This window comes from Sinocyclocheilus anshuiensis, unplaced genomic scaffold (genome assembly GCF_001515605.1).
Source record: "Sinocyclocheilus anshuiensis isolate Anshui unplaced genomic scaffold, SAMN03320099.WGS_v1.1 scaffold915, whole genome shotgun sequence".
Taxonomy (NCBI): Eukaryota; Metazoa; Chordata; class Actinopteri; order Cypriniformes; family Cyprinidae; genus Sinocyclocheilus; species Sinocyclocheilus anshuiensis.
In genome coordinates, this window is record NW_015542378.1 from 364,004 (window position 1) to 376,158 (window position 12,155).

General features: G+C 36.5%; 1 protein-coding gene across 1 annotated transcript in view; it reads right to left on the minus strand.

The window, feature by feature from the left end:
* The window catches only part of LOC107692460 (protein sidekick-2-like), an 80,165-nt gene that overhangs the window by 26,397 nt on the left and 41,613 nt on the right, over positions 1-12,155 (minus strand). Inside the window, exons 13-26 of the mRNA XM_016491505.1 lie at positions 10,719-10,859; positions 9,878-10,059; positions 9,023-9,138; positions 7,020-7,215; positions 6,742-6,840; positions 5,939-6,130; positions 4,733-4,854; positions 4,581-4,643; positions 4,192-4,298; positions 3,060-3,210; positions 2,726-2,963; positions 1,425-1,540; positions 914-1,103; positions 728-826 (exon numbers count right to left, since the gene is read on the minus strand). Coding sequence (XP_016346991.1) covers positions 728-826; positions 914-1,103; positions 1,425-1,540; positions 2,726-2,963; positions 3,060-3,210; positions 4,192-4,298; positions 4,581-4,643; positions 4,733-4,854; positions 5,939-6,130; positions 6,742-6,840; positions 7,020-7,215; positions 9,023-9,138; positions 9,878-10,059; positions 10,719-10,859 — 2,012 coding nt within the window. The remainder of the gene's footprint in view (positions 1-727; positions 827-913; positions 1,104-1,424; positions 1,541-2,725; positions 2,964-3,059; positions 3,211-4,191; positions 4,299-4,580; positions 4,644-4,732; positions 4,855-5,938; positions 6,131-6,741; positions 6,841-7,019; positions 7,216-9,022; positions 9,139-9,877; positions 10,060-10,718; positions 10,860-12,155) is intronic.

Sequence of the window (12,155 nt, forward strand, 5' to 3'; positions counted from 1 at the left end):
TGTTTTTTTTTTTTTGTTTAAAGAAATTAATACTTTCATTCAGCAATAAAGCATTAAATTGATTACAAGTGACAGTACAAAATATTTCTATTTCAAATAAATGCTGTTCTTCTGAACTTTCAGTTGATCAAATAATCCTGAAAAAACGTATTACAGTTTCTACAAAAATATTAAGCAGCACAACAGTTTGCAAAATTGATAATGATAAGAAATGTTTTTTGAACACCAATCAGCACATTAGAATGATTTCTGAAGGATTATGGATGGACCAGTGAAGACTGGCATAATGACTGCAGAAAATTTAGCTTTGCCATCACAGGAATATGGAATAAATTACATTTTACTATATATTATAATAGAAAATAGCTATTTTAAATTGTAATAATATTTCATAATTTTTCAGCTTTTAGTGTACTTTTTTTTTCAAATAAATGCAGCATTGGTAAGCATAAAAGACAATGAAAAATCATACAGACCCCACACTTTGAAAGGTAGTGTAAGTATAGGTGAAAAACAGGATAAATTCTTTTAATGTGATATTTGTACATTTTTGTGTATATTTGCACATGTAGGATCCATTAACAGTCACTACTGAAAGTATTCAGGGATGTTTAACCTCATGATGGTAAAAAGACGTCATTCAGAAGACAAGCATTTGAGTATAAAAGCCAGAAAAAAGAAATGCATGCACACTCAAATGCACAAACAAGTAAACAAACTCTTGTACCCAGTATGATGCCATTGGGCTGGGAAGGTGGCTGCCAGATGAGTCTGACCGAGGTGGTCCGGACTTCAGGAAAAAGAATGACGACAGGCGGCCCGGGCACTGAAAAAAGAACATCATGAACTTTTAAAGACACATCTGATTATTTAATAAGGCAACTATTTATTTGTTGTGTACTGTCATGCTCACCGTCATCAAGGGTTCGCTCCAGGATTGAAGGAGAGCTGGGTCGGCCGTCTCCGATGCGGGTGAAGGCGAGCACCTGGATCTCGTACAGAACATACTTGCCTAGTCCGGTTAGCTGAACACTGTGACTGGCATTTCCTTCCACTGTCCAGAACTGTAGAGGAGAGTCTGAATCCTTCTCCTTATACACCACCTGAAAGTGAAAAAGAGACTGTATCAACCTTATTTTGCGTTGCGGAAATAAGCTATTTTCTTTGAATGTGCGAGACTTCCGATTCATTAGGTGAATAACTAAAAGAATAACAAGGTTCAGTAAATGGTCAAGCTACTTGTGCTACAAACCAGTCTGATGATTAGGAAAAGAAGTTAAAATAAAATGATAACAAAATATCAGTTTGCAATATAAGCAGTTTTAGTACAGGTAAAATAGCCTTGAACATTAAAGTTACAAATGACCGCAGCTTATAGTTTTAATGAATGGTGTTTTTTTTTTCACTTGAAAGTGCTCACAGACCTTATAGCCCAAGATGAGTCCATTCCGGTCGGGTTCGGGAACTTCAAACCAGCGGACCAGAATGCTGCTGGAGGTAGTGGCAAATGCAGAAACATTTGTGGGGCCACAAGAGGGGACTGCATTAAAACAAAGGAAGATAGAAGGGTTCATACAGATGAATGTGTTCGTTAAAGGCATATAAGGCTAAATTAGCCTTTCTGAATACGTCTATGCATTCCAAGTCCTTAATGGGGTTGAAATATGTGCCTTATTTATATGAGTGTGTGTCTGTGTGTGTGTAGGGGGTGGGGGGTAGGGGGGGATTAAGTGTGTGCTGATAGCCGGACACATATCACAAAGGCAGTGGGGCTTGAAAGACACCAGATTTTGACCATTATTGGGGGAGTAACACAGAGAATCACTCTCTGGCACAAATCCCCGGACACAGAGTGCATGATTGCAGGAATCTGATTGGCTAAAGAAACAACAGGGGAGTCATGTGTACAGCCCCATGTGTTACCAATTTCCTTAACACCCACTTATTAATCCCAAACCTGTTTCCCTGAATTCTGGTAACCATGGAGAAGAAGCTGAGCAGAAGGAGAAAAACGGATGATCCAGAGGAAGTCGGGTTTGCTTCTTTTTCATGGGATAGGAGGAATGAAAAGCCTTGCATGTACAGAATGTGCAGATATGTGCCCATTTAAGACTGTTTAAACAGGAAATCCTGTGCCCACGTACTATATATGATAAATGATTTAAGACATGCATTAACCTCAACATGTGATCAATGTACATTTTTTTCCATTCCATATTATAAAATGGACAGTTCCGACTCCAAAATCTGACGTTTGAAGCTATAAAATAGCCAATATATCAGTGTTAATTTAGTATTATTTATATGCTATTACAGTATTCATTAATATATTGAATTATATATTTATATTTTTAGTTTTCATTTTAATTTTAGTTTTAATAATTTGTTATGTGCTATTTAGATAGAAACATTTTTTTTTATTTCAGTTCTAGTTTGAGTTAAGCACATCAGCTTACATTTATTTCAATTTTACATTTATTTGTATATCTAATATTTTTAAATGAATGAACTATGTGACTTGTGCACGTTTTTTTATTGCAATTCAATACTTTATTACTTACATTATGAGACCTATGCCTATTGTTTACTACTACTACTAATACTACTAATAATAATTTATTAATGTTTATAATTTATGTCCTTATTAAAAGATAGTAAACAAATCTGTTTGTATACATTAAATCTAATAAAATACATACATACAAAATGACTGGTTTGTCCTTACCGGACTCTCTGGTTCTTCCCCGTACAGGTTGACTCCAAGGTCCTGCTCCAATGCCGTTGATGGCCTGAACTCTGACCTCATACTCCGTCCACTCCTCCAGGTCCTCGATGGTGAACTCTCTCTCCAGGCGGTCTGCGATGACGTGTAGCAGGGCTTTGGACTGAGCTCCAGTCCTGCTGTACTGCACACGGTAACCCACCGAATCTGGGTTCCCGTTGTACTCCCATTCAGGAAGAGGCTGATCAACAGGCGAAAAAAAGAGAGAGATTGAGTTTGTGCCACAGTCTCAATGCGACACACTGTATGTGTCTATTTCTTAGATTCTAGAACATACCACCCATCTGAGCCAGAGGCTGGTTTCGCTGGCCGTCCGCAGGGTGACATTTGCAGGGGCCATATCAGGAGGAGCCTGCAGGGTCTGGATCTTTCTGGAAGGCTGGCTGGGAGGACTGGTGCCCACTATGTTCACCTGACGCATACGGAACCTGCAAATCCCATTATACACTTATCTCAATGGCCTGCTTTACATTAACATCCGCCTTGTGTGATCTAATAATAAGCAGTGTTGTTATTGTTAACTAAAACTAAACGTAAAACTATTCAAAATAATTTTAAGTAATGGAAATAAAGCTAAAATAAAATTTAAATAAAAAAAAAATGAATTAATATAAACATTAGATTAAAATCCTAAACTTAAAAAAACTTAAATGAAAATTAGAAAGGTTGCCTTGTCAACTAACTGAAATAAATAGATACTAACAAAGGAAATAAATTACCAAATACTCATTTAATACTGAAATATGTATTTATTCATTAGTGAAATAAATTAATACTAACATCACAAAAACTGAAATAAAAATGAATTAAATCTACATAGAAATACTATATAAAAGTACAATAAAAATGATAAAAACCCATGACAAAATGAATAAAACTTAAATGTAAAATTTCCTAAACTCCTGAAACATTTGTCCCTCATATTTTAGAGCAGTCAGTGCATTTTGGGAAAGAAAGTGTGTGTGTGTGTGTGTGTGTGTGTGATTTAATTTTGTTTAATTTTCATTTTTCATGTAATATTTTTATTTTATTCAATTTTATTTCAACATTATTTCAATTAAATAAATAAGCTACAGAAATGTTGCCTTGTCAACTTGCTGCAATGAATAAGTTTAATATTAAGTAATAAAATCACTAAAACTATATAGAAAAGCTGTACAGAAATATAAAAAATAAATAAATAAATAATTGAAAAAACAAATGACAAATTTACTAAATATATATATAAATAATACTAAAATAGCATAAGTCGTCAAGCGAGACCAATCACTGCTCAAATGTGTCTCTTCTGACCACTTGTGATTTAATTTCAAGGAGACCTGTCAGACAGGAACGAACTCTTCTTTCACACCCTCAAGGCCTTATTTAATAATCTATTAATGTAAGATATAAATAAATGTATGTGTCACCTATAAAAGGTGTAGGGGTTGAGGCCGGAGACCTCCAGAGAGCGAGCATCAGGCTCGTTGGCCAGCTGATGGACCATCACCCAATCCTCATTCTCTCCAATGCTAAACTTAAAAAAACTTAAATGAAAATTAGAAAGGTTGCCTTGTCAACTAACTGAAATAAATAGATACTAACAAAGGAAATAAATTACCAAATACTCATTTAATACTGAAATATGTATTTATTCATTAGTGAAATAAATTAATACTAACATCACAAAAACTGAAATAAAAATGAATTAAATCTACATAGAAATACTATATAAAAGTACAATAAAAATGATAAAAACCCATGACAAAATGAATAAAACTTAAATGTAAAATTAAATCTGGAAGAAAAAAAAAAGAGCATCAGGCTCGTTGGCCAGCTGATGGACCATCACCCAATCCTCATTCTCTCCAATGACACCCACCTGACAGAGATCCATGCAAAAGAGAGATTCATGCAAAGATCAAATCGAGAATGTTACAACTTCACCCCCATGAATAAAGAGTGACTCACCTGGGCCTCCACTTGCCAACGAGAAATTGAGGTCTTGCCGTCGTATCCCGGCTTGAACTGTAAGGTTACTGATCGAGGGCCAATGTTTGAGATGGCCAAGTTTGTGGGAGGCCCGGGAAGCTCTGTATCGGGAGAGAGAAAAGTGTGTTTTAGTTCACAAACCATACATTTTTTGAGTTTTATTTAGTTCTGAATATAATTTTGCAATAAATCCTGAGTAGAAAAGATGGTTTCAGGACTCAAACATTAAAGAAATGTTGAATTGTGAAAATGTTTAGCTGTGTTATGGCGCCCTCTTTTGGTAAGATGAGACTTTGTATACAGAGAAATAAATAAAAAAGAAATGACAATTTTCACCTGTGAAAGTTTCTTATTTCTTCAGGAATTAAAATGTTGGCAGTTTTTACATCTAGAGGCTGCACAATGTTGTGGCATCTTGGAAAACTGATTTTTGATTTTTACTGTGAGTGATTGACTCACTGAGAGACACACTGACCGTTTCAAAATGTCCCTAGCTCTCAAATATGGCAACTACTTATAAATATCTACGGTTTTCACAACGCAACCATAGCAAGCAGAGTTGAATGTCTGCGTGAAATGAATGAGAACTGTGGTACAAATCATTCCACACTCACAGCTGCTACCCAGCTTATTATCAGAAGATGAAATATGCCTCCAATAAAACACTGTGGGAATGTCATGAAAGCAGCAGGGTCTGTATAACTTTGGGTAATAAGTGTAACATGGTGCGACACTATGACCGTTCAGGATTCATACATCTTTAAACATCTACATTTACTTTTAAATGAGTGCAGCTCGTGCATGGTTTGAGTCTGGAAGCCATAGACGGTCTAATGAAGCAATAAAGGAGAAACGATCTCAGTCGTGGGAGTCGTAATCGTGAACTCCACGCAGCCAGGGCCTCCTCATGTCAGTTATTCTGTGGCTCTGGGCTGCATGTGTTGGTGCTGCATCGGTTCAATAATGAGAGCTCGGATATTTAACTTTATAACCCTCTGCAGTCCTTTTAATGGAGCTCTAAAACCAGTGGTGGTCTAACGCTGGTTCAGGGGAACTCATGGAAAGAGTATGTGTTTTCTCTACTCCTATTAAGACTTTTCAGATCATGTTTAGCCATTTCTGGTCTGGTTTTAATGTACAATTTGCCATAACTGTTTTGACTGGTTTGTGCGTGCATTACTTTACCTGGTGGTACTCCTGAAGAGATGGTTGAAGATGACAGCTGACCCTGACCCTTGGAGGTCATTCCGGCCACCTCAATGGTGTAAGTGGTGAGAGCGGTCAGTCCAGTGACTCTGTATTCCAGAGTAACATTAGGCAGGTAGTGTGTAACCCGCGTGTTAGTACGGTTATACTCCTCCCATGATATACGATACCCTAGGAAACAAATATTATATTATATTATATTATATTAAACTTTTTTTTTTCAATTATATTATAGTATATTATATTATATTATATTATATTATATTATATTTAATATAAATTATATGAAATTAAATATAAATACACAAAATATATTGTATATTAATTCCAGAGAAAGTTAATTAAACTACAGGTCTAGTCTAGGAATTGAAGATTAATAATTATTTTAACATTTAAATTAATTGCAATAATAAATAAATAAATAAAATGTAATACATGTATTAATTGAATAGATATACAATATGAGAAAAAAAACCTAGTAAATAAATACTAAACATTAAATATTATATGTAAGGTTAATACATGATGTTTAGGTCCTCTAATTGTAAGAGAAAAAAAGACTGTTTTACAAAAACAAAGGACAAAAATTCAACATAATTCTTTGTAACTGCTCTCCCACAATCACATGCATTTTAAGTCTAGTGTACTGTAAGTTACTTTTGACCATCTAGCAAACAACATATAAATCCTATCTCATACACTATGATTGATTTTGCAGAAGGCATCAGAGAAACAAAGAAAAAAAATGACTTCCGTAGCAGAAATATTTGTTAATAACTGACCAGTCAGAACACCGTTCTTCTCATTGGGATCTCTCCAGCTGACTTTGAGAGAAGTGTCCAAAATCTCAGTGAAGCTCAGGTGACCCACAGCACCGGGGGCTGAAAATACAGGACAGAGATCAGACTGTGAGCCCTTCATCGGTACAGTATACCTGGAGATGTGAGTGTGATTTCCATTAAAACCAGGGTGAGAGGTTATACTGCTTCCGCTGGTTCTTGAAATTGAAAGCACTGAACATCAACAATGATGAATGTGCATGTGTAGAAACAGCACTCACTGTCTTCATGTGTGCGCAGTCGTTGTGGAGGACTGCGAGGACCGTCTCCTGGCGTAGTGAAGCAGAGCACAGAGGTGAAATACTCAGAAAACTTCTTTAAGCCGGTGACGTGACCCACATGCACGCTGTCCTGGAAGTTCGGCCGAACGGTCACTATTGTCATCTCGTCTTCCTTTCCTGGCTCCCATGCTAACAGCTAAAAAGAGCAAGGGATAAATAAACGATCCAGTTTCTTTCTTTCTTTTTTTTTATTCTTCATTAAAATGGAGGAGACCAATAATAATGGTTTAGTCAAACTTTTTTTTTAAGTTGATTCTGATGTCTGAGTCACAACAGTGAAGTAAAATAATAGTTAAATAAATGAATGAATGAATTAATAAATAAATAGATAAATTAGTCTAAATGTTGCGTCCTACAGAACGGAGAAGAGCAATATAATGCTTAGTCAAGCATTTTTTTATGTCTGTGTCACAATAGTGAAGTAAAATAATAATAATAATAATTATTATTATATATACAGGGGTTGGACAATGAAACTAAAACACTGGCCAATATAGTGTTGGAGGTTTCATGGCTACATTTGTGCAGCTTGGTGGCCAATCTTCACTGATTGCACATTAGGTAAGAGCAGAGTGTGAAGGTTGAATTAGCAGAGCAATAGCACAGTTTTACATAAACTATTGCAATGCACACAACATAATGGGAGACATATCAGAGTTCAAAAGAGGACAAATTGTTGGTGCGCGTCTAGCTGGCGCATCTGTGACCAGGACAGCAAGTCTTTGTGGGTAATGTCAGCATACCACCATGAAGGACGAACCACATCCAACAGGAGTAACTGTCGACGCAAGAGGAAGCTGTCTGAAAGGGATGTCCAGGTGCTAACCCGGATTGTATCCAAAAAACATAAAACCACAGCTGCCCAACTCACTGCAAAATTAAATGTGCACCTCAAATCTCCTGTTTCCATCAAAATTGTTCGTCGGGAGCTCCACAGGGTCAATATACATGACCGGGCTGCTATAGCCAAACCTTTGGTCACTCGTGCCAATGCCAAACGTCGGTTTCAATGGTGCCTGCAGTGAAAATCTTGGGCTGTGGACAATGTGAAACATGTATTGTTCTCTGATGAGTCCACCTTCACTGTCTTTCCCACATCTACTCTTCATAATCAGATCTGTCTGTTGTCTGTTGAATGGCTCAAAATCCCTCTGGCCACTGTGCAGGACTTGTATCTGTCATTCCCAAGACGAATTGATGGTGTATTGGCCGCAAAAGGAGACCCTACACCATACTAATAAATTATTGTGGTCTAAAACCAGGTGTTTCAGTTTCATTGTCCAACCCCTGTACTGTATATATATATATATATATATATATATATACTGTATATAGACTGAAGTGCCCTGTTCACCTAATTTGCATAATGGTGTTCAAACAACACCATCAGAGCGCGTGATTCATTCCCCATTGAGAATGGCTGAATGGTCACAGATTTCCTCTTTTTTCCCAATACTATCGTAGATTATTTGGCATTTCAAAGTTTATAGACACTTGAAACTCTCCTCTGAGGGCACTAAAAAGGGAATGAGAGTTATAAGATTGCTCTCGAATGAGTCCACAGAGAGAAGAAAAAGCATGCCGACAAATATTCCCTCCAGTCCCAGCTGTTGTTGTCTGGGACCGAGCCTAAACCTGGCTAATAAGCTATTAAGACTAATGTGTCTGGCTGACTGTCTCCATTTTGTAATTGTTCTAAAAAATTTTTTCCATAGACAGTCTGGCTATAAAGAACCAGAATGACAGGAGGATCGATTCCGGATCTCTCAGCAAAAACGAAAACAATGGAATGAGAGCAGGGAGGCTGAAAGAGACCTTTAGCTACCCTTGCATGAAATCTCAATCTCAACAAACTAAAAAACCTAAAAATAAAAGCTGCATTTAATGCATTTTCAGCAGCTCAGTTCTGAGTGCAGATGTCTTCTCATTCCTTCAGCGTTTACCTTGTAGCCCTGGTTGATACCGTTGAAGAACTGCGGGTTCGGGGCTGTCCAGGTGAAGCGTATTGTGGTGGAGTTGAAGGGCTCTGCTTTCACATTGCCTGGAGCGATGGTGGGAACTGGTTGACAGGTAAAATGGAAAAAGGAAGTCAGAGATGGAAACAAATGAGACTGAGACTTCTTTTTTTGGTGGCATATTTTGGCTGCTAAACCCCAGAAAATTGATGGAAAAGATTCATTAGTTCTGACTTCACAAATTATAGAAGGGGCACAGCAGCATCTTCACAACTAAGCAGGGGCATTTTAAAGGAATAATTACTCAAATATGCCTCATATTGTTCCAACACTGTCATTCTTGTATGGAAAACAAAAGGGAATTTTTTAAAGAATCTTTACACTGCACTTTTACAACAACAGTTCACAGCGACCTTAAACCAAAGTTTGATTTTCAGTAAATAACTATTTAAATTTTTGTCTGCTACATAAAGCTATTGTATAACTTCACAAGACTTTGAATTTAGGGCACAAGTTGTATGGAGTAGCTCCTTTCAATTAAACCAACATTTAATTGAAAAGAGCTATGTGAAGACTGCAAAATTTATCCTTTCATAATAAAAAAAAAAAAAAAAGCATACAGGTTTGAAATAATGCAATTTATAATTATTTTGTATATATATAATTATTTTGATTAACTATTCCTTAAAAATCATTTAAAAAAAATAAAAAATAATTATTGAGTCCATCAAACCGTGGTAATTTTTTCCCCCCATGATTCTCTGATGAACAGAAAGTTCAAAAGAACGGAATTTATTATTACGTTACTAATCCAAAACATTTGAATGGAATTTTAACCCTCACCACCCTGGAGTGTCCACTCTGTAACCTTATGGGAGTAAACACCCAGTCCAGCTCCATTATATGCCGCCACCTCAATTTCATAATTCGTCCAGATGATGAGATCCTCCAGCAGCAGGTTGGTGACATCAGGATTAGAGATATTTTTATACTGGATATCCACAGGCAGACCGGTCAGACGATACCTGAGATTAGCAGATGGTCAAATTGTTACTGTCAAGGACAGATGCAGATATCTTCTGATCTTAACGTACAGAGAGCTTTGACAGAGCGCAGAATTTATCCAAGAGAACCCTCTCTGAAGGGCTCTGATAAGCATCTCTAAAAATACACCCTGTCATCTACTCTTCATAATCAGATCTGTCTGTTGGTTTTTGTACAGCAGCATCATCTATAAGCGACAGAGGGCGACAAAGAACCACTCTAGAAATGTTATGGCATTCTGTGTGTTTTCCCTGAGCTGAGTGGAGGACCATATGGGGTGACCAAGGTCAGGCACCATTACTTATGTTTGCAATACCAAAAACGGCCTTCAGCTTTCCTCAATGATGAACAGGAAAAATATATAAATAAATGAACAAAAAGTCCATTTCACTGTCATCACTGACTGCAAGGAAAAAGCCCTGAAGTGCTCAAATCCTGGAGTAGCCTTGAAATAATACAATGCAATCAGATTCACCCACGAACCTGCTGTGGGGAAAGAGAATCTAGACCAGCTGGAAAAGAGTCATATTGGCATGACCTTGGAAAAAACATACTACAAAAGACAGAGAGTGAAATAAGCGTCAAAAAGAGAAGTGTTTAGGATACTACAAGTCCCCAGACACGAGTAAACATGTCTCACCGGATGATGTATCCTCTCAGGATGCCATTTTGGTGGCTTTCTGGTGGTGGCTGCCATTGAATCATGATGGACTGGTTGGTGCGGCCACTGGCAATGACGTTCTGAGGCGGAGCGCTGGGCGGCTCCTCTGGAAGAGACACCCTGGAGGAGAAAAGATAAACACAAGCAGTGGTTAACCAATATGGATTTTTTGATGGCTGATGGCCGATATAAAGCCAATATATATATAACACTATTTAGTTTAAAGATGGTAAATGACATTCTGCAAAGAAATGCATGTGTATCTTACAAAATATTAACTAAATGTAATCTTATTATAGTATTTTTCTCAAATATAGAAATAGTTATAAACCCAACAGTATAATCATCATATACTGGTAAATACATTTTCTCAAAGACCAGGTAATGATATAATTTTTATACCATTTACTTTCTTTGTTTAATATTTATGTTTTATAAATAATGAAGACAAGGTTTTAATGGCATTCTCAATGCTGAAAATGAAAAAAATGACAACTATTGGTAATATTGCCTTCACCGATATATCGGTTGACCACTAAACAAAAGATAATACTTAAAGATGAACACAAGATAATAATTAACATTATAAAAATAAAAAAGAATGTAATCTAATGTAAATTAAGACCAGGAGCTTCAGATGTAACCAAAGTTAAACCTTTTAAAGGAAAGACGGTTCACTCCACGACCATCTTGGGCAGCAAAAACGCAATTTCAAATCAGCCTTATGGACATTAATGATATCAAAAAGTTAGTTTTTAGACTAAAATAACACTTAAAACGTTTTTTTTTTTCCCCCCTTCAGATTAGTCCAGTCCAGAATGGTCACAAACACCAAACAATGAAACTGCTGACTAGCCATTGGCTTTTTTGCTTGGAAGTAGGGTTGGGTATCGTTTTTTTTTTCGATACCGGTGCCAAATCGATACTTTTAAAACGGTTCCAGTGCCTAAACCGATACTTATTAAAGAATAGAGAAAGAATAGAGAATGCTAGTGTTAGAGGCTCTTTTTTCTTTATAAATAAAACAAGTAGTTAGAATAGAAATAGAATAGAGAGTGCAAATGTTAGAGGATCAAGTTTTGTAATTAAAAAAACAAGCAGATAAAATTAGAAGTAGCATTTGAATAGAGAGTGCTAGAGTTCGAGGGTCAAATGAAGATGAAAGAGATGTGTTTTCAGCTGTTTCTTGAAAATATTAAGGACTCAGCTGCTTGGATTGAGCTGGGCAGGTCATTCCACCAGGAGGGAACAGTTAATGTAGAAGTCCATGAAAGTTTTATCATAGGTAGAATGCAAAATGTTTCAATACAAGCATTTCAGTCAAATGTAATTTATGCAATATTTCAAACCTTTAACCCACTTGGGAAAATCAACCCATGGCAACAGTTTAAAAGTAGCCCAATTCTGTGGAAAAAA